The sequence below is a fragment of the Ciconia boyciana genome, chromosome 9 (genome assembly GCF_034638445.1).
Source record: "Ciconia boyciana chromosome 9, ASM3463844v1, whole genome shotgun sequence".
Taxonomy (NCBI): Eukaryota; Metazoa; Chordata; class Aves; order Ciconiiformes; family Ciconiidae; genus Ciconia; species Ciconia boyciana.
In genome coordinates this window covers 6,567,451-6,593,502 of record NC_132942.1, presented here as the reverse complement: position 1 = coordinate 6,593,502, position 26,052 = coordinate 6,567,451, and the positions used below count along the sequence as shown (strand labels likewise).

At 40.2% G+C, this 26,052-nt stretch overlaps 1 protein-coding gene across 2 annotated transcripts; it reads right to left on the bottom strand.

The window, feature by feature from the left end:
• Positions 1 to 885: 885 nt before the first annotated feature.
• MAML1 (mastermind like transcriptional coactivator 1) lies at positions 886 to 25,706 on the bottom strand. Of its 2 annotated transcripts, none has more exons than XM_072872267.1 (5): positions 25,192 to 25,706; positions 14,045 to 15,457; positions 11,420 to 11,689; positions 7,419 to 7,533; positions 886 to 5,299 (listed from the first exon to the last, which is right to left on the bottom strand). In XM_072872267.1, exons 1-5 carry the CDS (start codon positions 25,558 to 25,560, stop codon positions 4,308 to 4,310), a joined length of 3,159 nt encoding a protein of 1,052 aa, XP_072728368.1. In that variant the 5' UTR covers positions 25,561 to 25,706; the 3' UTR covers positions 886 to 4,307. The 2 variants fall into 2 exon arrangements, with proteins under 2 accessions (XP_072728368.1, XP_072728369.1); XM_072872268.1 differs by having other exon boundaries at positions 14,045 to 15,454.
• Between the last annotated feature and the right edge of the window lie 346 nt (positions 25,707 to 26,052).

Sequence of the window (26,052 nt, the reverse complement as noted above, 5' to 3'; positions counted from 1 at the left end):
ATCAGTTAAAAGGCTTACTTGACAAAACAGGAAATACTACATAAATAACTGAATTCTTGGGTCTTCTGGAAGTGGTATGATTCACTAAGAGAACTGCTTAGAAATGTTCGATTCAGAGTAATTTGTCAAGTAATACCTGTTAACAAGAACATATTAACATCCAAACACATACCACTAAAGCTAGGCTCCTTTGGGCACTGATGGAGCCACAGATCGTTGCTTCACTTCTGGGGTCTGAGAGACCTATTTTGCTATTATTTTCCACAGCCTCTTCAACCCACCAGCTCTATGCAGTGGCTTGGGGACCTTACCAGCTTTAAGCCAAAATCTTCATGCAACTTGCTGCCAGTATTTTGTTCCTTCTTCAGAAACAGTAACTCATGCTTGCAGTACGTGTTCCTCATTTCTCAGTTTGGTTTTTTTTGTGCAATCTGCCTACGTCAGACAAACATAATCTTTGTCTTTTCACAAGTCGCAAGGAAACCAATTTGAACCTCCAAGGCCTGTTATTTTGAGGGAATCTGAGCATATTTTTGGAACTCTGCAATTTTGCACATGTGAGTAGCTATTAACATCTTTTTCACTAATAACAACAAACTCTGTAGTTGTCTTTCCTAGCTTAAGGCCTACAACTGCATTAAAAAAAGTCCAGAAACAGTAGGTGTAGCATAAAGCCTTGTTTTCAAAGGAAAGTTTTCTAAGGCCTCTTTATGCAGTTCTGGCCTGTTTAAATGGATTTTCTGAAACCATAAGAATTGGTAAGACACAGAAGAAGAATCTGAGCCTTAGTAACAGGCCGACCAAAATTGGGATGAAGGGAACCATCTCACTAGGAACAACACTGAACTCTGCTCAGCTCACACAAATGTATAAAGTCACACCATGTATGTTTAATACACTAGCAAAATATTTATTTTATAATGATAAAACAGAAGTGAAGGATTTCTTTTTGGTGTGCACCAGTAATTGTAGTAAAAGAATAAGGGGATTAATGGACTCTTTATACATTTCAATGACAAAAATTCATAAAGGTTAGCATCAAATTCAACTGTTCTCCATTTACAAGCATAAAACTTACCATAATACCCCCCCAAACACATATATAAAGAATTATAGTTTTAAAATCTATAAAAAGTAAAAAATATACAGTCAGAAGATCTAACTCTTATTCAAATCTTTAATATAAAATTGTAAACATTTATTTACACAAAGGAAATGTGTATAACAAAATTTTGAGCACCCTTTTCAATTGAATCGTGGTTTTTGGAAGGCAGTGGATGTTGCACAGTGACACTCTCACCTTTCCTACCCAACCAAAACCGCAGTTTATAAATAAAGCCATGGGCGGCTGGCTAGGTACAGTTCAGGGGAGATACATTTTATTGCTCTGAAGCTGCAGCAAATGGAAAGCCCAAGTGCATATATAGACAGCTACATGTGAAAGGGCATAAAGGCAAAGCCCAGCCCTACCCATGCACCTATGTAAATCTAAACCGTATTTTCATTTCCATTGAACTGTTTCGACTTTGTTACAGTGATACCATATTTTCAACAGTCTGATCACATTACGTGGACAGGGACCAAAACCAGAAGCGAGGGCTGTTTTTTCTACCAGGTTAAATGCTGTTTGGATCCTGTTCATGTACGAAGACCAATGGGCATTATAAGCCAGCTTGCCTAGAATCACACTTAATTTTACTTCAACAGTACCATGAAAAGGCCCTGTCCTCAAATCTAGATACCTTCCTGAACAAACCCTCTGGTCAAGCAGGGCAATATCCACCTTAGCTTCCAGAAACAGTGGAGAAAAGAGTACATCTGCATTTTCCTGGACATTTTAGCTGGATCGCCTTTTTGGTAGTAATAATGCAAACAGCAGATGTTCTTTTCCTCCAATTAAGAAATAACAACTGGATGGATTGTATTTTGACTTATTCAGAACAAAGTATGTGTGCAAAATCTACTGGAAAACGTAGCAGATTTCACCACAACCTAAACAGGGAAGAAAGAAAAGCTGAATCCTACTACCCTGTTATTTCTCTCAAGTGTTTGTAAGGGGGAGAAAAAACTAGTGACACTGAAGGATGCCACTTGAAATTATGAGGTCCCAAGCACCCCCAACAGGAAGGGAAGGCACACTGGTGCAAAGTTAACCCTTAAAAATAAAAATACAGCAAACACTCCTTCCCCTGCCATTGCTAGTTTATATCTATACTCTTCTAATGACACTTACCTTGGACCAGTTTTTGGTTTAACTTAATAGTAAACCAAACTCACTAGCTCTTTTCTTAGATTGCCAGTATAAGAAGTTAGCATCAGTTATTTGCATCTCAACTACTTATTCTAGAAAATATCAGAAGTGTCAACAAAGTCACTAACACCTTCGTCTTCCCATCCAAAGACAATCTTTATGTTATCTTTTCCAAGCTCTATGAGGGATTAAGTCTGCTTCAGTGAAGTTTTATCCACTATTCAGCGGTGGGATCCACTGATCAATGCACATCTTTCACCAACGGTTCACCATGATACAATATCAAATCTGTTCAACAGAGCGTAATTCATCCACACTAGGTAAGTGTGCTGGACAAACCATGTTCCATGCATATTTGGAAAGGGTTAAAGTATTAGTGTTAAAAAGCAGTTTTTAAAAGTGCAAATTGTCTCATAAAGGAGCTGCAGATACAGTAAAATATTTTCCTTCTTTGAAATCAATGTTATCCTTCACTTCCCTTCACCCACTCCAGAAAAAAACCTCTCTCATGCATCTCTGCAGTGCAGAAAACTCCTGAAGAAGCCAGTCTGTGTTGAAGGAAATTGCTTTTAAATCACAATGCTGGGTTTGGTTAGAAAGTTTAAAGGAGTTTTCCAAAAAAGTGGATTTAAAAGGGAAGAGGTATTTGTGCATTTAAAACAAAAGCTTTCAACTTTATTTTAATTTTAAAATAAAGGTTAAGGCAAGGTGGTTTGTTGGTGGATAGGGGATTTTTTTGGTAGAAAGTAAGGACTTTGGAACACTGACTGTTCCCACTGTGTTTTTTGTCCTTTCTGGGACTGACCCCAACATACAGATAAGAGAGGTCTCCTTGGGCTGAGCTGAAGAACCATCATCTGCTTCAAGGGATATTAAAGAAGTAAATCCACCAGTCTATAGAAAGATTATCAAACTCGTAACCCAGTATTTAAAAAAAAAAAAAGTATTTAAAGGGGGAGACTTCCATATTGGAGCAACCCTGATACAAGTAATCTCCCAGGCTGCCTGTGCTATTATTGCTGTTAAGGACTTTTCACCTCTCAGCCAAATTATTTTTTCCTCATTTTTATCCTGAAGTGACAAAGTCTTGTGCTCATTGCATCATTGCTAACTTTGGGGAATGAACTGATCTCAAAAGTTAGTTTTACTTTTTACAACAAAGAAAACTAGATGAGCTGTCATGAAGCAAAGCCTTCATTTAAAAACAACTACCTTTGGAAATAAGTTATGAAGAAACAGGTGCAAAGTAAATGGCTTTACAATTCATGTTAAACCTACTATATTTTAAAAGTTCTCCTGTAAGAAATTCCCCCTTTAAACACAGCAAGGTATAAGCCAAGAACTGTGCCTCTCTACAACAGAGTGCAAACTGCAGCTTAAAAGACTACAATCTATTAAGACAACTACCTAGACTAACTGGCCAGGTTTTAATACTTCCTTTCATCTATCACCAGCATCTAGAAATATTTACTGTGAAATATCACTTGCTTATTGAGAGTACAGGCACATGCTTCAGCGATGGGGAAAAGAAACAATTCAAAACATTTTGCAAGCATACTCAGGTGCATACAGCCTCTTCTCAAATAAAAGTCAGAAGTTTGATGGACTGCACTAAAATAGCATGTCAAGCTATGAACAAATAATGATTGCAAGTAATAGCTGCAGGAGACTAAGCCCTAAACACAATTTGTGCAACTATTTGCTTTCTTTCTGCACTATTTCTGTGGAAATTTGTTTTATTTTTAAATAATTAAAAAATTTAATTTTAGAACACTGCAAGTGAGATTTCTGAAAGGCTGGCTAGGACACGCACAATGTTTTTTGACCTGTTCAAGTGTGCGACTCCTTAGAGACACCAAGATAAAGCGCACTGTTCCTGCAGACCTGCCTGGTGCGCCATTACCATGTATCAACTCATTGAGAAGCAGCTCCAGTCCCTTTCCCAACCCTTTACCTCTAATGCCTGCAAGTCTCAATGCCACAGGTTTTTTGGTCCAAGTGTTGTTTATATTTCATGAAATAATTAAAAAAGTAGAACCCCCACCCCGGCCCCATTTTAATGAGTTCCTAACAACTCATCCAAATCATTCATCCACTCCTCTGAAGTCCTGTTTTTCAGCAAAGAGTCTATCAGGTCTGTGTCACCAGTTAAGTTCTGAAGTCCATTATTGCCCGACTGGCCGCTGTAGGCAAAAGGCAGCTCTTGACTGGTTGTCCTCACAGGGTACCCTTGACTACAGTGCAGATTACCTCTGTTGGGCATTTGCTGATTTGGATTCTGGTTGAAAGCATTCAGATCTGGAACAGTCTGGTTCATGCCAGGCAAGACTTGCTGTGAGGGTACCTGCTGTTGTGTAGGTGGGTTTGTCCGCTGCTGCGCACCTAAAGACGACGACAACATCTGCCCAGAGACGGCAGCATTCATAGAGGTCATCGGTCTGCTGGTGCTTAGGCTTACCTGAGGCATTCCTTGGGCAAACTGTTGGCTGGCCATCTTTAGATGAGTTTGCTGCATGTGGAAAGAGGAGCTGGCAGTGAATGGTCCTAAGCCACTGTTTGCTTGTGTCTGGTTGTTAATATTAGGGATACCTTGGTGTTGCCAAGATGGATTTTGAGCCCCCATAGCAGCTGGTACTCTTGCCATCTGTGGCTTAGATAAGGTTGGATTCAGTGCACCCTTATTGTGCTGCTGAGAAATGCTTGAGTTTGCTAAGGTATTCTGCCCATACCCAGCAGGAACAGCAGCACCCTGGCCCAAGCTGCCTTGTCTCTGCATCGGTGGCTGTCCATTGGCACTTTGTGTCGCGTGCTGGGGAACCATCTGTGTCATACCAGACGCCAAGTTGTATAATCCCCCTCGCTGAATGTTTTGCATATTGGTATACTGAGTCACCCCCCGATCCTGTTGACTGGAGCCCGACTGGAGTGGAAGAACAGAACTGTGTCCAGGTCCCATCTGAATCATGTTCTGGGTCTGAGGAAACATCCGTGGACTACTGGAGCTGGACTGTCCTAAATTACTGACCCCAGGCATGGCTGAAGATGACCCTGAAATACACAGAAATATTTTTTACATTAAATACCTTGGCTCAACCAGAGCCAAGCTAGGCTTGTAGACACTATATAATCCAGAAGGGAGGTGCAGCTGCATTTGTATAAACCAACCTACGCAACCGACACAGACAGCAGTACTTTAATTAAAGACTGTCAATTGTTGCTCCAGTTAGCACCTCCACCTTGATTTCAAACACAGACTTGCCAATGTCCTAAAAAATCTGAATACCACTTCTTAGAGTTCAGCATCATAAATTTTTAAAAAATTAGACTTTAAAGGCAGGACTCTGATATTTCTTTGTGAACAAAGGTATACAGACATACTTTGAAGTGCGTGCACAATTTGTTAGGCTGTTAAAAAATACCACTTACTACACACACACATTGTCAGTTATTCCATGCATACACTGTGTATCTCTTATTGTACAACTGTAGGGTTTCCAGTCCTGTGTTTTCCCAATTCCAGGAATTTCTTCTATTTTATATAACTTTCAGAAATTTTTGGTCAAGTATCTTTTGGATTTCCACAATGAAATATTCACTATGTTAATACGCAATGCTGATAACCAAGCAAGATGATTTGCAAAAATAAGTATTCTCAGCAAACTAAAAAAAGTCCTTTGTTCTTATAAATTCTGAGTAAAAGTTTCTTCCTGTAGAAGAAACAGCCCCTTACTTAAAGCAAAAAAAAAGAACAGAAAAGGACTGTGAAGTGTAATGCATATAATCCCCCCCACTTCTTACAGTCGACCAAGGGAAACCTACCTACACTAGTACTTTCTCTACTTTCAAACCAAAAAGTAAGCTGCAGAATTTTTTCAAATTTTAAGATAGCTGAGGAATATTGGCTCTCCATTATTTTAGTTTTTATTCAAATATAATTTTATTCAAATATAATTCAAATTATATTGACTTAATTATCCACAAAGCACACCAATGGGTGGGGGAAGAGTCTTACACTGGAACACTACAGTGAAGAGGTAGTACACATATCAGGATTTAAGATGCAAAAAAACAGTTACAATCAGGACAAATAGTTTTAATAATACTGATGTTCATTATAGCAAAACATACTCTATTTCTAACAGGTGTACTACTATATTTCTGTAGAAATGTGGCAGGAGAAAAAAAGTTTCAGTGCAATATTTGAAGGATGCTATGGATCACTGTGTTAACACACAATCCTTCTGTATTGGTATCAAGTTTTTTCAGTTAAGTAACAAAACCCAGTCATAGCTCTACTAGACACTGCATCGTCACGAACACTGTCAGAATGAGGGTATCCCATTTCTATTTACATCTTTTCCCTTCAGTATTTATTTCAGAACATAGAGAGTAAGGAAACAAAACAAAGGGAATAAGCACTTTTTCGTACTCTAGGTTTATGAAAAACAACAAGTGGCTTCTTGATGCCCTGTTAAGTAAGGATTTTTCAGGTAAGGAGATGAGTTTTTACTGGTCTCTAGTTCTTCCACATTCATGAAGCTATTCCAGCTTAACGGTAACAACATCTTTTATTTATCATAGTTAATACACAGAAGACATACCAAGCTGCTTCTCCTACAAACAAAAAAACATGTAGGACACTAACATGTAATGAAGAGAATTCAAATTGCATTCCCTTCTAAAGGTAGCAGGGATAAGAATATTAGAGAATTTTAAACTCATCCTAGTAGGTGAGAGAAATAATACATCACTTATTTTTCTTTAATGAGGGTCTGTGATAGACACAAGTAGCGATGTCAGGCTTCAGAGAAAAAAAAAACAAACCCTGAATCCTAATATATGAAAGTTAAGGAGAATTTACAACCTGTAAAGGGAAATGGTAGTATAAAAAGGCCTTTAGAACAATGAAAGTACTTAAGAATGTTACCCATTTCCAAAGCAATATTAAGAATCAGAAGCTTAAGTTGTCCCAGATATCTAGGACAGGGGAAGCTGTTAATTTGCAACTGAATCAGAGTATAGGTCTAAAAGTTTTAAGGCACAGTGACGTGGAAAGGTGTTGTAATAAATTAATTAAAAGCTATCCCATCCAGGAAATTTGAAGACACCTTGTTTTTTACTCCTGATATTTTTTTCTGCCATTATTTCAATTGCCATGTTTACTTACCTGTGAACTGTCCAACCTGTTGCTGGTACAGATTCTGCTGTTGATCCTGATATTGGGGAGGTGGTCGAGTGAGATGCCGCTGCAGCTGTTGCTCTTGCTGCTGCCGCTGTTTCTCCTAGGAAAGGTCCAACGCAAGACAATTAGAAAAGAAGCCAAGCTTTTTCCAAGGGTGACTATCTTGGGTAAAAAAAAACAAGCTATCTGCATGCTTTTATGTAGAGTTGGTAATTAAAGGAGCTTCTGCAGCCTTAAAGTCACTTCAGACCTTTGCTCTTGAGGTTCAAACACAGTCAGTTTAATCTGGTAAGTGACAAGACTAGGAACTCAGAGACAATAGACCAACAGCACACGTTAACAGGAGGTATTGCAATGCATGTCTGAAGCCTTTAAAACATTGAAAATCTGAGATGTTAGTCTTTTAATCAGCAACATAATCATCAGGAATTTTTAGCAATACTCTAAAGACACTAACAGGTACAAAAAGAGCAAAAGTGAGTGTGTATAAAAAAATTCACACACATTTTTTTGCTCTTTACCCCCAGATCAATTTATTTTAGACCTCTCTAAAAATTAAAGTACAAGTCATAAGTATCAACAATGCTACACAGAAAAGTAAAAACTGAACATGTAAATATTTCTAGCCCTTGTTTTCAAAAATGAAAAAACTATACACAAACCCTTATATACCACAGGTTTTCCTAGAAGATTATGGAAAACTGCAGAACTAAGTTTATAACAGAAGCTATACAAGTTTTGTTATCACTGTTCAAACCCATTTTCTTAACAATGCACCAATGAATTGAAACAAACCCTACTAATGATTCAGAATAACCTTGCCTCTTTAAAAGCACATTCAACCCGTACCTACTTTATGATAAAAACATTTGAAAAATAAAATAAGCAAATTTTCTATTAGGAAACTTTTTGGGACAATGAAATTCAAAGCCTTGAGGGGATCATTGAGAGTGTACGTACATGCACCAATAGTACACTCAGAGATCCTGACAGTGTAAACAGCCAACAGGCTGCTTTTGCAATATGAAACATATCAGGCATAGCACTTCTGGCTCTTCTTCCACAGATATCTTCAACCGGACTGAAATTCTGAGATAACTAAGTAGTGATAAAATGCACAACTACCTACTTATCTTAAGTTGCACGGGGCACAGAAGGGGACAGAAATTCCCTTCCAAGAGTACTAGGGTAAAGACACAAGCAATAAGCCTTTAAAGAAGAGACTAGTGCAATGTAACAAATAGACAGATACACATTACTACCATCCTTTTGAAATGTCTACAACTAAGAAGCTGTTGAGACATGCAGAGGAATGAGGAGGGCAGGCTGCTTGACAGAAAGGACCTGCTACTTGCTGGACCAGTCAAACTTGAAAGAGGCTGACCACAGAAGCCAAGGAGAGATGCCATAGTTCTGAGAGAAACCAAGAGCTGCAGAACCTGGCTCAGGGGCGGCAGGGCGGGGAGAAGATGCAGAATACCAAATGCAAAGAAACAAAAGCTTTAGAGCGGCAGGGAACGGCACTGAAGCTACCTGAAACTATAACTCTCCTGCAAAACAGAGATCAACTGATTCAGAAATCTTTTTGTAAAACTACATCCAGTATCATGTGTATCCAAATAAATAAATATCAAATTAGAATGCTAACAAGATTTAGCTGGACTGGGCAGCACAAGGCCAAGAAATGTGGCAAATGCAATATCCAAGTCTGTTCAGCTCCAAAGCAAAGCCTCTCCTTGTTTGGGATCAGAGTCCCAGTATCACTATACAGGGATGCAAGATGTAGAAGTTAATTGTAGTTACAATAACTAGGACAGGAATAAAATATTTTCATCATACTGATATTTACTCCAGCAACATGTGCTGGCTAAGCAGCAGCAAATAGGTAGGGAAAAAAAAATATTATTTCAACAGTGTTTGAGATATGCTACTTATCACCCTGCTAATATGCCACCTCACTGTTCAGAGAGGTCTGATGTGTTAGGTCCATTCCTTAGCTAAGGAAACCTACTGAGCCACAGCTCTAAGAACTATAATAATTGCCATTCACCGGGGGTACAAAAGTACAAGCAGGATGCCAACACCCTGTATTTCCTTTCTCCCCACTTTCTTTCAAAGAGTACCTGTTTGTTAACATTTTGGCAAAGTAACAGTTAGTACTTTTTGCCATTTGATATCAACATACAAGGCATCAAAAACTGAATAATTCACTAAAAAGTATCGGATTTATTTATATAACTTTATAGATCACATAAATCATGCAGAAAATATTATTTTCTTGAAGATTTGGGCATTCTCTGTCTTCAGTCTTTGATAGTATATTTATCAACATAAGCAATATTTCCACCATGATATTCCCTTAGCCCAAATTGTATTTTTACCCAAATATCAAATATCTTTACCAATGTTCATACAATTTTCTTTAAAACATTGCCAAGCACAATCTTATGCTTTTATCTACACCGGGTCAAGAACTGAAGGGGCTCTTTCTGTCACCTCAATCCAGTCCTCAATTTTAACACAAGTCTCTAAGCAATCAAAAAAGCCATTAGCTAGGACTTGGCACAGCCATAGCTCCACAATACTGCAGATTCTACTACCCTCTTCCCCTCAAAATGTGCTTCACAACCAAGCTTTCACATGTTTTCAGTTCAGAGGAGACTGTATCATTTCTTTCTGTCTTAAATAAAGCTTCTAATGGACAGTTGCTGCAATAAAAGTCAAGGTGTCCACACACAACTACCTGACGACCTCTCACCATCTCCATTTTCCAAACTATTATTACAGTGAAAATCCTATCTACCAGGACAACAACTCCCAACTTTAAAGTTGAGAACAATGAGATTTATCACCTTTTAACAGTGCTGAAAATTAAGAAAACTACACATTCCCAACTCTTATTAGTTGAAGGACTCCAGAGCTTTTTTTTTTTTTTTTAATTCTCAGGGATAAATGCAGTTCACTTTTTTTATTTCATTAAACCATTGGCTCTTTTTTTTTTTCTTCTCCCATTATCCTCAAAGACAACGCTTTCCATGGCTCTTCCTTCCCCTTCCCCCCATTATCTTCAAAGACAAAACTTTTCAGCAGCACAGATCATTACACTTTTTCCAGAAGATCTGAATACCAGATTCTCCCTGCGTCTCACAAACCTTTGAAAATTCTTCTTCCCCTTCCTCCATACCAAATACTGATAATTGCTCTGTATGTGCAGTGCCAGTGCCTGCAACATGTCTGCATGGACCTTTAAAAATGCAGAAAAGCACCAACCACGGGAATAATGCGCTTTGGGCTGATTCCCAGCTGAAAGACTTGCAAAAGTTTTAAAGCTTAGAAAGGTTCACACAAGGAGACTGTTTCCCTGAGAGGCGCTAAAGCAGCTTTCTGCAGTCTGATGGACAGCAGAGTGAAATTCTTTTGGCAGGATAAGATGCAAGTTGGATGCAGATGTCTTAATTATTTTCCCCAAATAAACAAGTGAAAGATGTTTTAAAATTGGAAACATGAACTGCTGTGGATCTTGCAGGGAAGAAAGGCAGAAGGCACAACGAGCTTACAGAGTCCCTTGCTCATTACTTCCATTTTTAAAGCTCTACAGAACACATCAACAGTATCCCAACCTTATCTTTTATTTTTGCTCTGATTTTATTTGCCTTTCTTCTTTCACAAAGAATTACACCATTGCCAGTATGATACCTTCTCTCCATGTAGGTCTTGCATTTTCACACTACTCAATTCTACCTGTTTTATTCTTTTAATTCGCCACAGCATCTTGTAACAGAAAAAATAAGCTTCGGCAATCAAGTGCTATGTGTTTGGGTTACTTTTATAGAAACATAAAACAGCAATTATACTTATGATACCAAAGTGACTTGCAGTTTACATTCCTTATTTTGTAATGTGATAACTATTCAAGAAGATCTCAAATGCTGTTTCAGTCCAACGCAAATCAGTGCAAAGAAAAAAAGACTGCTGGTCCCCCTCACCTGCTCAGCCAGAAGGTGTTGCTGTCTCTGCTCCATTAGGAATTGCTGCTTCTGTTGCTCCATGAGCAAGTGCTTTTGTTGCTGCTCCCTCTGCTTCTGCTGGTCCATCAGCATTTGGTGTTGCTTCATCACTGCCGCTTGCTGCTGATTGCTGAGATAAGGTGGGTTGCTGTGGTTACCTGCCATGGAGACGTTGGGAGCCTGGGCACCCACACCAGGGCCCGGGACAGAAACAGGAACACGAGGAACATTAGGAGAAGGGTTCTGATCCTGCAGAATATAGAAAAAGTGACGTGGGTTACAAAGAGACAGAAGCCCTCCAGAATGCAGAAACTGTATGCAGTTACACAGATGAGGAAAGGCACTTTCATGGTGATGACTGTGATTTGTATTATTTTTATCATTTTACAGGATAAGGAAGAGAGACTTTATAAACAAAGTCTACACACAGAGGGGAATCATAACACATCTCAGAAAAACAGAAACTGTCAATTATTGCTTATTTGTACGTTTACACTATTTAATACAAATTAGATCAGTTCCTTATACTTTGCCATCTTTATGCAATAGCTTCTTCACTTGTGAACCTTCTAACAGAAAAGGCAAAGTGTGATACAGTTTCCAGTTCAGCTAATTAAAGACAGCCAAAAACCCATTTATAAAGTGCCAGACACAGAAGTGACAGTTCGGAGTTAAGGTCAGAAGCTCCACAACATTCAGGAATAGAGGCTTTAACTTCAGTCTCAAAGTACTTCCCAAAGCCCAGCTCAAACAGGTGCGTATAGCTCTGTGTGCTTCTGCTCAGCCAGAGGAACAGCACCAGTTACAAAGAGCAATTCAAACACACCAGCTTCAGTTAATTTTGGTAGCAGCTTTTCATACACTACATCCTAAATTTTCATTATACAAAATATTTATTTAAATCCTGCCTCTTCTGTCAACATATAATTCAGCAAGTGTTTATGTCTCCCCTCCTAACGTTGCTTTTTTTAGTATCAGAGTATTTACTATTTGCAGGTGAAGGGGAAGAAGGCTATCACTGATCAAAATGAGTCTTAACGTATTTTTCCAGCAATCCAACCATCACCATATTCCACAGAGAAAAATACTACTACAGATAAGCCTGTTGTTATTAATTTTTCATAGGTCTGCTTTTTTTGGAGATTGGAACTTGGGATAAGCAAAAATAACATGGAATGATTATAATTCAAGATCTGATACGGTCCTCTTTGTACCAGCAAATCCATTTGAAATTTGACAATTTTTATCGTTTTTAAGCATATTTCAGCCTCATCTCTAATTACGCAAACAAATACTACTTTCAAGTTTAGAATTCAGCTAATGGGTTTGGCTGTTGGTTCTCACTCTCTGCAGTTTCATAAGAAATGATGAGCCAAATATAGGTAATACTGTGCTGTTGTTCTTCATGCAAGCTTTGGAGAAATCCTCCAGAGGCGTTCATCAGTATTTCTGTTAATTCAGTGCAAGTGTGGCAGTGTAGATGCAAGATCACCCTCATGTTTTTCAGTGAGGGGGAGATGTGACATACACAATCATCTCTACCCTTCCCCTTCGTCTGCCATCAAAATGTTAAGATTGTTACTTCTGCTAACTTTTAAAAGAGATTAATTTTTTTTGTGCCTCATGAAGCACATGTTGATCTCAGATTTTTATTTGTACATCAGTGTGGTCTTTATCACAGACTAATCAGATCTTTTTCACAGGTTTTTTGTTTTGTTGAGGGAACATATGACTAGGGTTGGATCTCCAACAGCTTTTGCTAGAGGAGCTTTAATCCTTATAACAAAGGCCTTTTTCTCAACAAGCCCTCTAGTATGTGCATTGCAGGCACGTTACAGAATCCCAATGAGCCTGTACCTCCCTCCACTACATAAATTTTCACCTGCAGCATACCTGTAGTATCAATTACATATAAGGCAAAGCAGCACCATCTGGAATTTTCCTTCACAGGAAAACCTGAAGCATATTGCTTCAAGCAGACAAATATTACTGTTACTCATTCTTAAATACATATTTCTCTCCTATCCCATGCTTCCCCAATCCCCAGAGACTTAACCAATAACAAATTCTTAGATTTGAAAAGCCCCAAGGAACACCCAAGAAATCAGGAATGCAGCCCCCACTTCCATCTCTCTTCAAAAAAGCAGCAACTGAAGGCATGCCTTTTTATAGTAAGCCAACTCTGACACAAGTAGGGACTAAAAAGAAGGTAAAGAAATCAAAGCTTCTTTGAGAACGCTGTTTAACACTACAGTTTTACACGAGTTATTTTAGGCAAAAGTTTACAAAGCATCTATTTATCTTTCTAAGTAGAAGCTTCTATGAAGCATGACATTATTTGTTGCCCACAAAGTATATTAAGCTGGAAATCACACATTACCACATGACCTAGAACCGAGTATTAAAAACTGTCCTTAGTGGAAAAGAGAATTCTTGATTCTTGTCTCAGCCTACTGCATATTATCATTTTCTTCTTCAAAATCATGCGGCAACTGTTTTGAAACAATACCAAGTAATCTGTACTCTAGCCTTACCTGTCCAACACCCTCTTGCAAAACCTTAAATCTGCTACTAAACAAAGGTAACAAAAACCTGAACATTCACCTGACTGTGCGGAAGTCGGTAGGTGATGTTTCCAGACTTGGGTTTCAACAGGATCATCCCATTTTGGTCATCGCTCACGTGAGAGAGCGGTGCCTGCTGGCGCTGTTGTATGTAGGCCAACATGGGAGCCTTGTTCTGACCAGGTACTGTAACCCCCTGTTCACATTCTGCTTTGTAATGTGAAAGAGGTTTGGTGTTCCCATAGTCTAGCATAGAGCCTTGACTGTTCACAGGGTTCTGGTTCAAGCTGTTTTGCTGATGACCCAAAATGTTCACATGGTAATTGCCTCCAGCTCTTGGTGAGCTTTTATTTCCCATATTAGGCATCATGAGTTTCTGATTGTTGAAGTCTGGCTGGTAAACTGATGGGCTGGTGGGATTTTCCATGGTATATGGGACAGCCAGTGGACTATGAGAAGGCCCAGACTGTTGCCACGTAGACATCTGATTTGTTTGGTGGACTTGTGAAGCTTGCTGCTGGTTCTGCAACATCTGGTCTCTCTTCTGCTTGGCAGCAATCTGCTGAAGCTGATGAGCAGAAGACATTTCTTTGGCACTTCCTGCACCCTTCCCAGGTAACAACACATTGGGGAGAGGCCTCTGGACGCTCTGAGAGTGGTTTGATGCCTGCATCATGGGCTGATTAGGATTTTCAGTCACTGACTGACTGGAAGGCTGAAACATGGCCTGAGAACTACCAACCACTGGAGAAGCGGCACTTACAGGTACAGAAGCAGCACCAATAAATGCTGGACCTGATGAAGTGGATCTCACCTGGGGAGATCCAATCTGTTCCTGTTCAAAGGGTGCTGGGGAAAACTCAGTCTTTATGTTAATATCTTGTGGCAACGGAGTCTGTGCAGCTGAATTTGAAGAATCTGCATCTTTTTTCTCTTCAAAGTCTTCATTAAAGAGATCCTTCATGTCTTCATCGGGCACTGATCTATTAAGCTCCTCAATAAGTTCCTTCCATTCTTGCTCATTAAGATTAAGATCAGGCATCAAGTTATTCTGAGATATAGAACCCCCTGCTCCAGCAATCATACATGGAAGATCATCTACAGGCTCCTGCTTCAGCTCTTTGTTCAAACTCAGAGGAAATGAGTCATCAGCATCACCACCTCCATTCATTTGCAGGCTGGAATCTGGAAGACACTTCTTGCTGATGCCATCTAGCCCCATCGGATGTTTTCCATTAAGTTGTAAGGTATCTCCGCTGCCAGATTTCTTGTCAAGATGATGGAGTGGAGACACAGGGGGCATTCCATTGGAAGAACCACTCACTCCACCAAGACCATCATCACGACGCAGTTTCTTGGACACAGAAAATACATCACCATAGCCATTCTGTTGGTCTCCATTCTGAGGGGAAGCAGCACTACCAAGCTTTCTTTTCACAGTCTCATGGAGCTGCTGAAAAAAAGGAAGGGTTTAGTTATTTAGTTTTGTGTTTCATAGAATAGGATTTTTATTTCTTACTAGAACATTGTCTAGCTCTGAATAAAACATTTTAGGAAATAAAGGTTAAAAAAAGGTTACATCTTTGCTTTGATAAGATTTGTTTTACAAGTCATCACATGAGATGACTTCCTTACTATAATCTCTTAGGGTAAACTTTCTTAAATACATACTGTATCAAACAGAGCCCCCTCCTTGAAACAAAACCAAAAGCTGCCACATACTTTGACAACAACAAAAAGTTGAGAAATGGCTGTGAACTGCAATATGTTATGATTTTTCCTATTCAAAATGAAAAAATATTGAAGAATGTTAAGATTCAAATTTCAGATGAGAATAAAAACCTGTATTTTATTTGGCCCATGTACACATGGTGTAATTGTTCTGTAAGACTGCTTTATAAAGCAGTCTCACATTTAAGTATTTAGAGAAAAAGAGAACAATTTCTCTTGTGATTATCATTTTTGGAGAAGAGCTATGTATATAAATTTTGTACACAACCACATTTTTGGCACTAAAGCAAAACCACTTTGTCACTAAGCGACCACTGTTTCACACTTATGTAAAATGCAATTCAGAGTTCAGTCAATTCTATCACAGCAGAGTAAGTTTATTCCTTTCCTGCTTTCTCCTAGAGTATTTGCCAGCTGCTCCTCTCTGCGCTATGACCACCAGAGCCCCAACCAGCTCAACAGTTGGCTTCTCATGGATAGCAAATGCACATATTCTTTTCCTTGTAGTGCCACCTAGAAGCAACCAGAGGGTACAGCAACAGTTTTACAACCAGAGTTTGAGAGCCTTTGTTCAACCTCTTTCCTGGCAGCAATCTTTCAAATATAAAGTTCTTTCCATTGACCTCAAAAACATCTGAAAACAGAATTCATGCACACATCAAAAATTACTATAAACTCTTCCTTCCCTCAGGTGCACTCTGTAAGAAACGTTGTGTTTTGTTTGTGCTAGAACGCTACACCCACACAGACAAACCTGTAGAGCAGACACTGCTTGAACAGAAAGTGCGCTTAAAGAGGGAAAGCTCCCATCAGCTCCCCTGACCTGTATGAGAGGCCTTTGTACATCTCAGCAGGACATATGAGGAGAATCCCCACAAAAAGCCACCCATCTGAAGCGTGGTTCACTGAACAACAGTTCTCTCAGATGGTAGAAAAGCAGCTCATTAAACAAACCTCAAGACAAGTATGCTTATTTTAATATTACTTGCAGTCTCCACAATGCAGTCCACTAACCCTTGGGGAAAACTGTCTCATCCAAGAACAAACAGGGGAAACCTCAAGGTCTCACCACTCAAGCAAGAGGTTGTCTGTAGAGCCGGCATAAATTATCAGAATAATTTTACAGCACTTGCCTGGGCAACAGCATTCTTTGATTTAAGGACAGAAGGACTGGTTCACAGTTAATTGTTGTAATTTTTTTTTTTTTAAACCATCTACAGTTAGCTGGTCTTTGGAAAAAACACAATTTAATGCTTGCATAGGTAGCAGCAAAATCTTATTTTTATCTGAGGGATAGACTGCAGCTTCCCAGGAGACTATGATCTTCTAGATGGTTCATTAAAATAGCAGCAGAGTGGTGAGATCAGCAGAAAACCTAGTAGGACATGATGAGGTGTACATTTGAGGAGGAGGCTGGAACTTGAATTCTCTTAATTTGGACATTAGGTCTACAGCTCTAGAGTGAATTTTTCAAATACCAACTTGAAAGAATAATAGAAATTTACTTTTTTGTAAAAAGGCAAAACAACAGAAAGCAAGGAAGCCTCAACTCAATCGCAATATTTGGCTTTCAGCAAGTTTCCCATTGTTTACTTAATACTCCAACTGGGAAAACCGAAGCTCAAGGTGGATGAGTAATTTGCCCAAGGTAATATGGTGAGTCAATCACTCACAGTTTGAGAATGGATCCTCCTTAATTCTAAATCATTAGGGAAAAACACACTCCCTGAAAACTGATGTGCAAGTAATAACTTAGTTTTGTAGTGAACATATTCTTTTCATAGTTGAAGCAAATTTCTATATTAAAACAGAACATATGCCCATTGGTGTCACTGCTGTAACTGTAATTCATATAGACAACTCAAGGCAACTAGGATTTTGGTAGCATTATAGCTATAATTGCACACAGCTCTTCACAGGCTGCAAAACCCACCTGGATTGCTGGACAAACATTCCAGAAGTTATCTGTCCTAAGGCCTTTGCTACTGTACTACACCATTTGCAATATATGCAGCTAACTAGTCTAAGATTAAATCATCCATGCTTATAAACTACACTTACTGCAATCTAGAAAAAGATACAGACCCCTAATATCCATCACAGGCTCTTTCCATCAATAAAAACACATAGGAACTTTCATATCTATATGGGTTTTAACAGTCATAACGTTCAGACATCTGATTCTCGGTGACATCTTGACTTTAGTTGGTCTAGACAAAGTCCTCCTTTCACCTAAAACTATATGCCTTTGTTAAAAAAGGAGATTAAAGAAAAAGTAACTTTAATTCACTAATTAAGTAAAATTTGGGGGTGACTGCTTCGAGCCTTGCTTCACCTCAGCTAAATCTAAGATTATTTGAAAGATATCCTACCCGTACACAACAGCCAATAGACGTGTAGGAAAGAAATAAATCTGCTTATCTTCTATCTGTATGAGAAAAGATTGAGCCCAGTTCCTAACCAGGACACTTAATTTCCGAGTTTTAGAAGCTATTCACCAACTGCACTTGCATCCTTGTTCACTTTTCACATTAAAAAGAGTCAAAAGCATACTTGGATATTGTGGCAGTAAGTCCACAGTGAGATTTATGCTACTGTAGTTAGCTATCTACAATACAGACAGCTAACCAGCTTAAAACTAACCTAGTAACAGTGTTCCACTTTCTACCTCCTTTCCTCTCTCAAGAAAAGACAGTGCTATAAAAATTTGTGGGAGCCAAAAGTTACAGGTTCCTTCTCCTCTGCCATTAGAAATACATCCTGATATCTTCTATTTACTCGTGTTTAATTTTGAGTAACATAACCTGAAATTCTCACACCAAATACATTCATATAACTACTCTGCAAATAATACAACTTTCTCTTGTGAAATCCCTTTCTTATATGCATTTTTTACTATCTCAGCTCTTGATTTCCTAACAGAAAAAGAAATATTAAATTCAGTTCTTCCCCAATTTGTCTGTGTCTATCCAAACAATCTGGTTTTGGGGGAAAAGAAAATAACAAGGAGCATGTGAGATACAAGTCAGTCTGCAAGCTATCTACATATCAAGCTGCTCCAACAGAGTTCTCAAGGCAAGAAAAACCTGTTCTGGTCTGCCAAAACGCAAAAAAAAAAAGGGGGGAAGAAGAAACACTGACAAAGTAAAGCATAGCTTGCTACTCACTAGAAAAATCCCTTTAGCTTTAATTTTATTGTCCACTATCACTCTGTAAGGCACAGTGGCCCTCTGGTATGCTGTCCATGGTTTCCTTAGCAGAATCAATCAATTTTACTTAAAACACAGGAGCCAATCCCTTCTGTTGTCACAAGACCAGATACAGAAATGTATTCCCATTTTCTCAGCCTACTCAACTTCCCAACAAAAGATGAGCCTCCAAGATCTCTGCTATTTAGCTTTGCCTAAAAGTACCACCCCAAAAGCATTTATCCAAAGTATTTAAACCAATATAGGAACAGTGCAAAGAAAGGGGTTTAAGCAGGCCTCAGTCCTTTGGCCCAAGACAGGACATACAGTTTCTCAAAGAGCCACTGAAGGGCCATAGGCTGCACCTCCTCCACATTGCATCATCAGAGCTGCATTTTATTCATGTGAGCAAAATAGACAGTCCTCAACACAGTAATAAATACACTTACTTGGCAGGAGCACATGTGCAAGTCAGGCCGTAACTGTGGATTCCTCATGTGAGGAACACAAACTGATAAAACCCAGGTGTCATCCATCACCACAAAAGGGGTGTCCAACACAAGCAGCCTCTGATCATATAATTCACAGTATATACATGCTATACTTGACTAGGACACAGGACCACAATGCTGGAGATGGATGCATGCCCAGTCAAATGGCACGGCTTCCATCAGAAAACAGACAGCACACAAATAATTTTGATAAGCTATATTCAACCTCTGTCTTAAACCCACCAGTTTTACCACAATGATGCTCAGCCATATTGTGGTCTTACTGCAGGGGCAAGTTGGCAGACTTCATAAAAGCTGTCCACAAACTACCACGGAAGCCCAACAAGAAGAAATTGGAAAAGCTTTAAAACTTAGCGCCGGCAGTGTTCCAAACTTCAGAGTCTAGTGCAGCATGCTCTTACTGCCTTGGTGGGAAAGGGGCATGAATCACTGATCAAAACTATGGCACAAAGTTGTTCTGGTTTTTGGGTTTTTTGGTGTTTGTTTTTTTTTTTTAAGAGAAAAATTATTCCAGGAATCAAAACATCAGTGTGAAACACTCAATACCTGAAACTAGTCTTAGATAATAACCTGAAACCAATGACATTTCAATGCATTAGAAAAACAAGCATTAATTGTTGAAATTAATTAGAAATTAATTAATTAGAATTTGTTGAAATTAATGTAGAAAAACTTCACAATGCAGAATTTTTAAACTGAGGACAGTCAACTAAACTACTTTTGTAAAAATCCAGTAATTTGTTATACTTTGAGTCCTGTAACTGAAGACAGTAAATATACATATAAAATCGAAACTGTATGCAAGTTCCATTTTTTCTGAAAAAATACCTAGTGAACATGGCAGAAACAAAACTTTAAAAAAAATCTGGTTCTTATACTGTGCCTTTTAGGCTCCATATAATGTTCTTGTTTAGTTTTTTAAAGCATCTGTTACAGAGATTAAAATATTCCTACAGGATTCAAGAGAGCTTTAATTTTTTGTATTTTATTTGGAATAAGTTTACCACTTCAGTCTCAGAATTAAGTTATGTCTACAAGGATTTGTCATGAAATACCAGCAAAAGAAATATAAAGCCGGTTATTTTCAAAGAAGAAATGCTGTATTACTCTAGAAACATAATAAAAATCTAGTTCCAATACGCCTCCTAGCTAGATACCAGCATTCTCACCTAGAAAAGGGAACCAAAATAGAACATATCCATTTTTCTGCCACAGAAGTGGTAGTATTGCAGCATGATAAGCTCCCACAAACCAGATCTTACAGTAGGTCCTCTATAGACATAGATTCTCCTCTCCTGCCTGGCCAAGGACAGGAGCAACAAAGATGACAACCTCTTAAGCTAGAGCAACAAAGCAAATATCAGAAATTGTAGTGTACGAATTTTGGACAGAAAACATAACATTTTGACTACACGACATAGTAAGAACTCTCCATTTACTGTGCATCTACCCACAGCTTCCAAAGTTGTGCTCCCCCCTACAAGGAAAACATTTTATTACCCAATGTGTTCCTGCATTCCACTGTGTTGTCAGAACCAAACTGCTGGACTAATTTTAATTTTGACTTTTACTTTAATTCCAGAAGACTTTTGTATTTGGGTGACTGCCTGCTGGAGTGAAGAAGGGCTGTGGATATGCATGTCTATAAATATCCCAAGCCTGCATTAGTCACAAGGGGCAGCTTCTGCTACAGGAATTGTTCTGCTGAATCAAAAAAACTGCTGTGCCTTCAGCTGCAATGCCGGATCCTCCACCTCGCTTGAACTTAAAACAGCAGCAGCAAATCAGTCACTCCCAGATCCTTACAATTTAGGAAGCATCACTGCATATCTAACTAATCTAGTAAGGGAAATGTTTCAAACATACAACAATACCTCACACAGAATTAAAAGGAGACAAAGAAAAACCTGTCTGAGTTGTTGGGCAACAAACTATCAGACTTGTCAGCAAAAATAAACAATGGTGGCAAGACTACACTGCGCTGTAGTTATGTATAAATAATGTGGAAATAATTTGCTATTTTTGTGGTAAAACATAATTTCATAATTTAATACCCTTATACCACAGGTTACACAAAAATGAGGTCTTCTGAATTGGTAGTGTACCAGCCTGAGCTTCGTTAGTGGAATGCTGTTAATGCTTGTCAGTACAATCCAGGCAATCTATTCCCTTTAATTTATTACTTTAGGTCTTTTCAACCAAGAAACATTGCATTGCTTTCCTTATATTTAAATTTCTTTTTAAACTTTTTACTTGGTGCTTTTACTTAAATTAGAACTTACCTATTATTAATGCAAAAAATTCTATTGCTCCCAAATAAACGCTGGTCTGCTCTTCAGCTTTAACACAAAGCATTCCCAAGACAGTCCACCGAGTAGACCTTCTCTGCCCATTCCAGAAATACTGTTTGTGGTTTTGTGGTAGTCCTAGACAAAGCAAGCCATCTACACAACAACTGCTCTCAGGTGGGGAAAACAACAGTAAGAAACAGGGAGCAGGTCTCCTTCCAAGAGACCACACCATAAAACAAGGAGTGGAGATGAAAATCCAGATCTTGCCATTCTCATTCCTGTGTCAAGGAAACACTTTCTGTTCAGCTCAGTGATACGTTATGTTATAGTCTATCAGAGAAATACAAGGAAGCCAACCTTTCTACTGCAGAGAATTTAAACAGCGTATTAGAATGAACTTTCTCAAATCAGAACCTGGCAAAGAGGAAAAAATGTGCGAGGGGACAAGTCCTTTCTCTTCCCAACCTCCCTGTTTCTCAAAAATGTAAGATTAACACAAGGGACAATACGTTATCCAAACACTAAGCATTTTCTACTTTGAATATAGTCTTAATAACATCAACAACAGAAATACGAAGTAAATGTCAACATTTGAATTTCCCATTAAATAATAGTCTCAAAATTTAAAAAAATAGGAAGCTAATATGTTTTTCATCTTTTTCCTCAAATGACAGACAGGCCTACATGGTGCACAAATCATCCAAGGTATTGCTGTATCAATACTGCATTCTCTTGGTTTCTGTGGCTCAAATTTTAGAGCTGCTTAGTAAGAAAACAAAGGATTAATCTGTCCCTTACTTCTGCTTGTAAACAGGATCCATCCAGCTTCAGGATCTAAACCAGAGAAAAGACTAATGGAAGAGAAAATATCTGATTTTGGCCACATGAAAAATCATACAAGATGTTAAGAAGGAAGTGGCCGTGCTACCCTGTTCCCCACAACTATTCTGAATTTGCAGAAGACGCTCTGAAGTACAAGATCTCAGAGCGCACACATTGTCCACTGTCCACACTTGCGGCAGCGCAGCTTCACGTCCTCCTACCACAAGCCCTCAGATGCTAGTTCATAAACCCTTTACATTTACGTAAGTTGCTTTCTCTTTCAAGGATCAAAATAAATGCTCACTAACTTTCAACACAAAGTACCAGTTTCCAAGAGAAGATTCATATGCAGCTTCATGGAAAACTCTGGATTGCAACAACAGTGATAGTTGATATAATGCATATTTCACTGATCTAGCAGCATTCTTTTGAAAGGAATGTGTCCAGGATACTTTAAAACAAGACAATTCTGGTGTTCATCCAAACTTCATTGAATATTGCAAACCAAACCCACGTCCTTCCCATACATAGCACATGCTTGGTCTTGATAACAGCTACATGATTGCTAGAGGTAAAATACCAACCTAGAGAGGTACCTTGCACGCCAAAGGAATGAAATTAGCAGCAGAGGTTTTTTGTTGGTGGTTTTTTTCAAAACTTGAATTACTAAGCAAACCAACTTTATACCCTAGTAACGAGGTGATGAATCAGCAGCTGCAATTAAGCTTACAGTCATGTATCCTAGGAAGGAAACAGCAGGCCAGCATGAGGAAGAGTCATTCATACACTAAAACCCTCCTCTGTTGTGTAAATTGGCCACTGGCAGCAGCTTCCTGTACAAGAAGGGCTTCCCCAGATGTGCAGTGTGTTTCAGAACCTCACTGCTGTTGAGTCCTCATTATAATGGATGCTAATTAGATCAAATCCACATCCAAAGCAATTTAAAAGAAACAACACCAATGAATCAAAGACATCTTTCTTTTAGAAGATCAATATGAAGACGTGTGGTGGCAGTTTAAGCAACAAGATTTGACATGCTAAAGAGCTCTGTGTGTAACAAAAATACGCATTATTAATGGATAGAGCCCCATATGCAAAAAGCCTTAGAGCCCAGACAGGAAATAAATAGAAATCCCACCAACTCTTTAGATGATAAAATATGAGTTTGAGTAATTTTTGTTCTGACACAAGTTTACATTCAAGATCAGCCTAGTAAACAACAGCTACCTGGAAAGTTTTACAGAATCACTGTCAGGAATGCACAAGGTTTCCTCGCTTCCTCAAAGACTCTTTAACAGCCATCTGAAGTGCTCTAACTGTGTCACAAGTACCTTAGTCTTCAGAAAAATCAGTATGTCCTAGATTCTCATATGTATATTAGCAAGAATAGAAACAACCCAGATGAATAACATTTTCAGTTCGTCTTGTAAATACTACAAACTGCACATGTGCTGCCTAGTGCTAGTTACATTAAAGCTGACATCGACGTGCCCTATGTTTCACTATTTCACACCATGTCCAGTCATGTCGAAGTATACAGTAAGCTCTATCATGATTCCATTTTAAAAACTGTAACTAAATGAGGTCCGAGACAGCAGAGGATCACATCCTCCTTCGCTTCTAACCTGATCAAACACACATACCATCTTAAAAATATTATTTAATCTAGGTGTTAATCTGGAAATGTCTCAAGTTAATCCAGTATCCCCTTTTAAAAATACTCAGAACAGTACTGTATCATTTTCATGCAGGCCACCATTTAGAAATACCTGGTTTTAAGAAAGACGGGTATGAAGACAGGCAACCTTTAAGAGGTTATCCTACTAACCTACATTACTGTCACATTAGTACGTAGCAGTATATTTAAAGGGCTTAGAGTAAGTTAAGCAACAGCTATCTTGATATACGAACAGGGCCATATGAATATATCCTGACAACTAGAAATGCTAGAGAAGCCAGAGAAACATTAAGATTTTTAGCTAAGCCAGTTTTTAATGGGTGGAGTGGGATTCCCATAGTGTTCACACCCACTAGAGCGAGTGGCAAATAAGCAGCTGCCTTTCTACTGAAATTCTTTCCAATATGTACCAGAATTAATAGACACATTATTTGTCTTAAAAATTCCCCGGCAGTAACAAGCATATCCTTATCGAGTGACTCCATTAAACCCTGACAGCCTAAATTAAAGACACAAGCGAGCAAACAAACAAAAAATCCAAGGCCACCGCAGTATTAATGCTCCCCTGAGAGTTTCTGCAGGGACATTTTAGGTGAACAAGCCAGAAACATAATTCACAGAACGCTACTCTGAACGCCTGTAACCGTCACAGAAGGCCACCCCCCATTCCTACCTCAACAGGCAGCAGTTTTTATGTACTCTTCCAGCGCGCAGAGGTGACAAGAGAGAAAATAAAACAGCCCTGTCCAGCTGCAAAGCTGCAGCAGAGCAGACACGCGTACTCCGCAAAGCAACATCAACCTCAGCCCTCCCACCACAAGCCATCACACCAACCGTGAGAGCTTGTTTTCCTTCCTCCATCCGGTGCCAGCTCCAGAGGAGAGGTCACGGTGCCAGCCGGGCACAACCACGCCGACCGCCGGCTCCCCCCACGGCCCCCAACCGGGAACGGGCCGGCCCCTTACCGCGATCAACGTGCTGCTGCGGCCGTGCTGCTCGCCGCTCGCCGCCTCGGCGTCCAGGCCGTTGGCTCCTGTCCTGTCGGCGCTTCCCGCGACGGCGGCGGCCGGCGGAGGGGGCGCGGGCGGCGGAGGCGCCGGGGGCGGCTGCCGGTGCTTGCCGGCCCGCTTGGCCTTGGCCTGCAGGCAGCGCTGGTGCAGGGCGAAGGTTTGCTGGCGCTCCAGCTCCAGGCGCTCCGGGGACACGGCCTGGTAGCGGGACTCGCAGGCGCTGTGGTGCCGCCGGCAGAGCTCGATGCGCCGGCGGAGCCGCTCCATCACCGCGCTGTGCCGCGGCACCACGAACTCCGCCATGGGGCAGGGGGGCAGCACCATGGACCGGAGAGCGAGGGGGGCGGCCGCCGCCGTTCACCGGCTCCTCTCACCGGCCCCCGCCGGGGCGGGGGCTCCCCCCCTCGGGCCTTACCCGGCCTCCGCCGCTCGTCCCCCTCTCGCCGGCCCTACCTGGGCTCCCCGCCGGGCTCGCCCCCGCCCCGGTTCCTCCCCCCGGCCCGGCCCGGCGCCCGCTCCGCTCCCCCCGCTCCACTTCCTCCTTCTCCCCCGAGGCCGGTGCCGCTTCGCTCCCCCCCTCTCCCTCAGCCCTGCCCGGCGGCCGCTGCCCACCCCCCCCCGGGGCCCGGCCGGAGCCCGCTCCGCTCCCCCCCGGCGCGGCGCGGCCCGGCGGCCGCCGCTCTCAGGCACGGGCCGGCCCGAACCCCCGACTCCCCATTGTTATCCGCGCCGCCGCCATCTTGAAATTGTTTTTCCCCGCAAGAGCCGAGTTGAGAACAAATAGGCGGAGCTTCCTGGGTGGTGGGCTACGTCAGG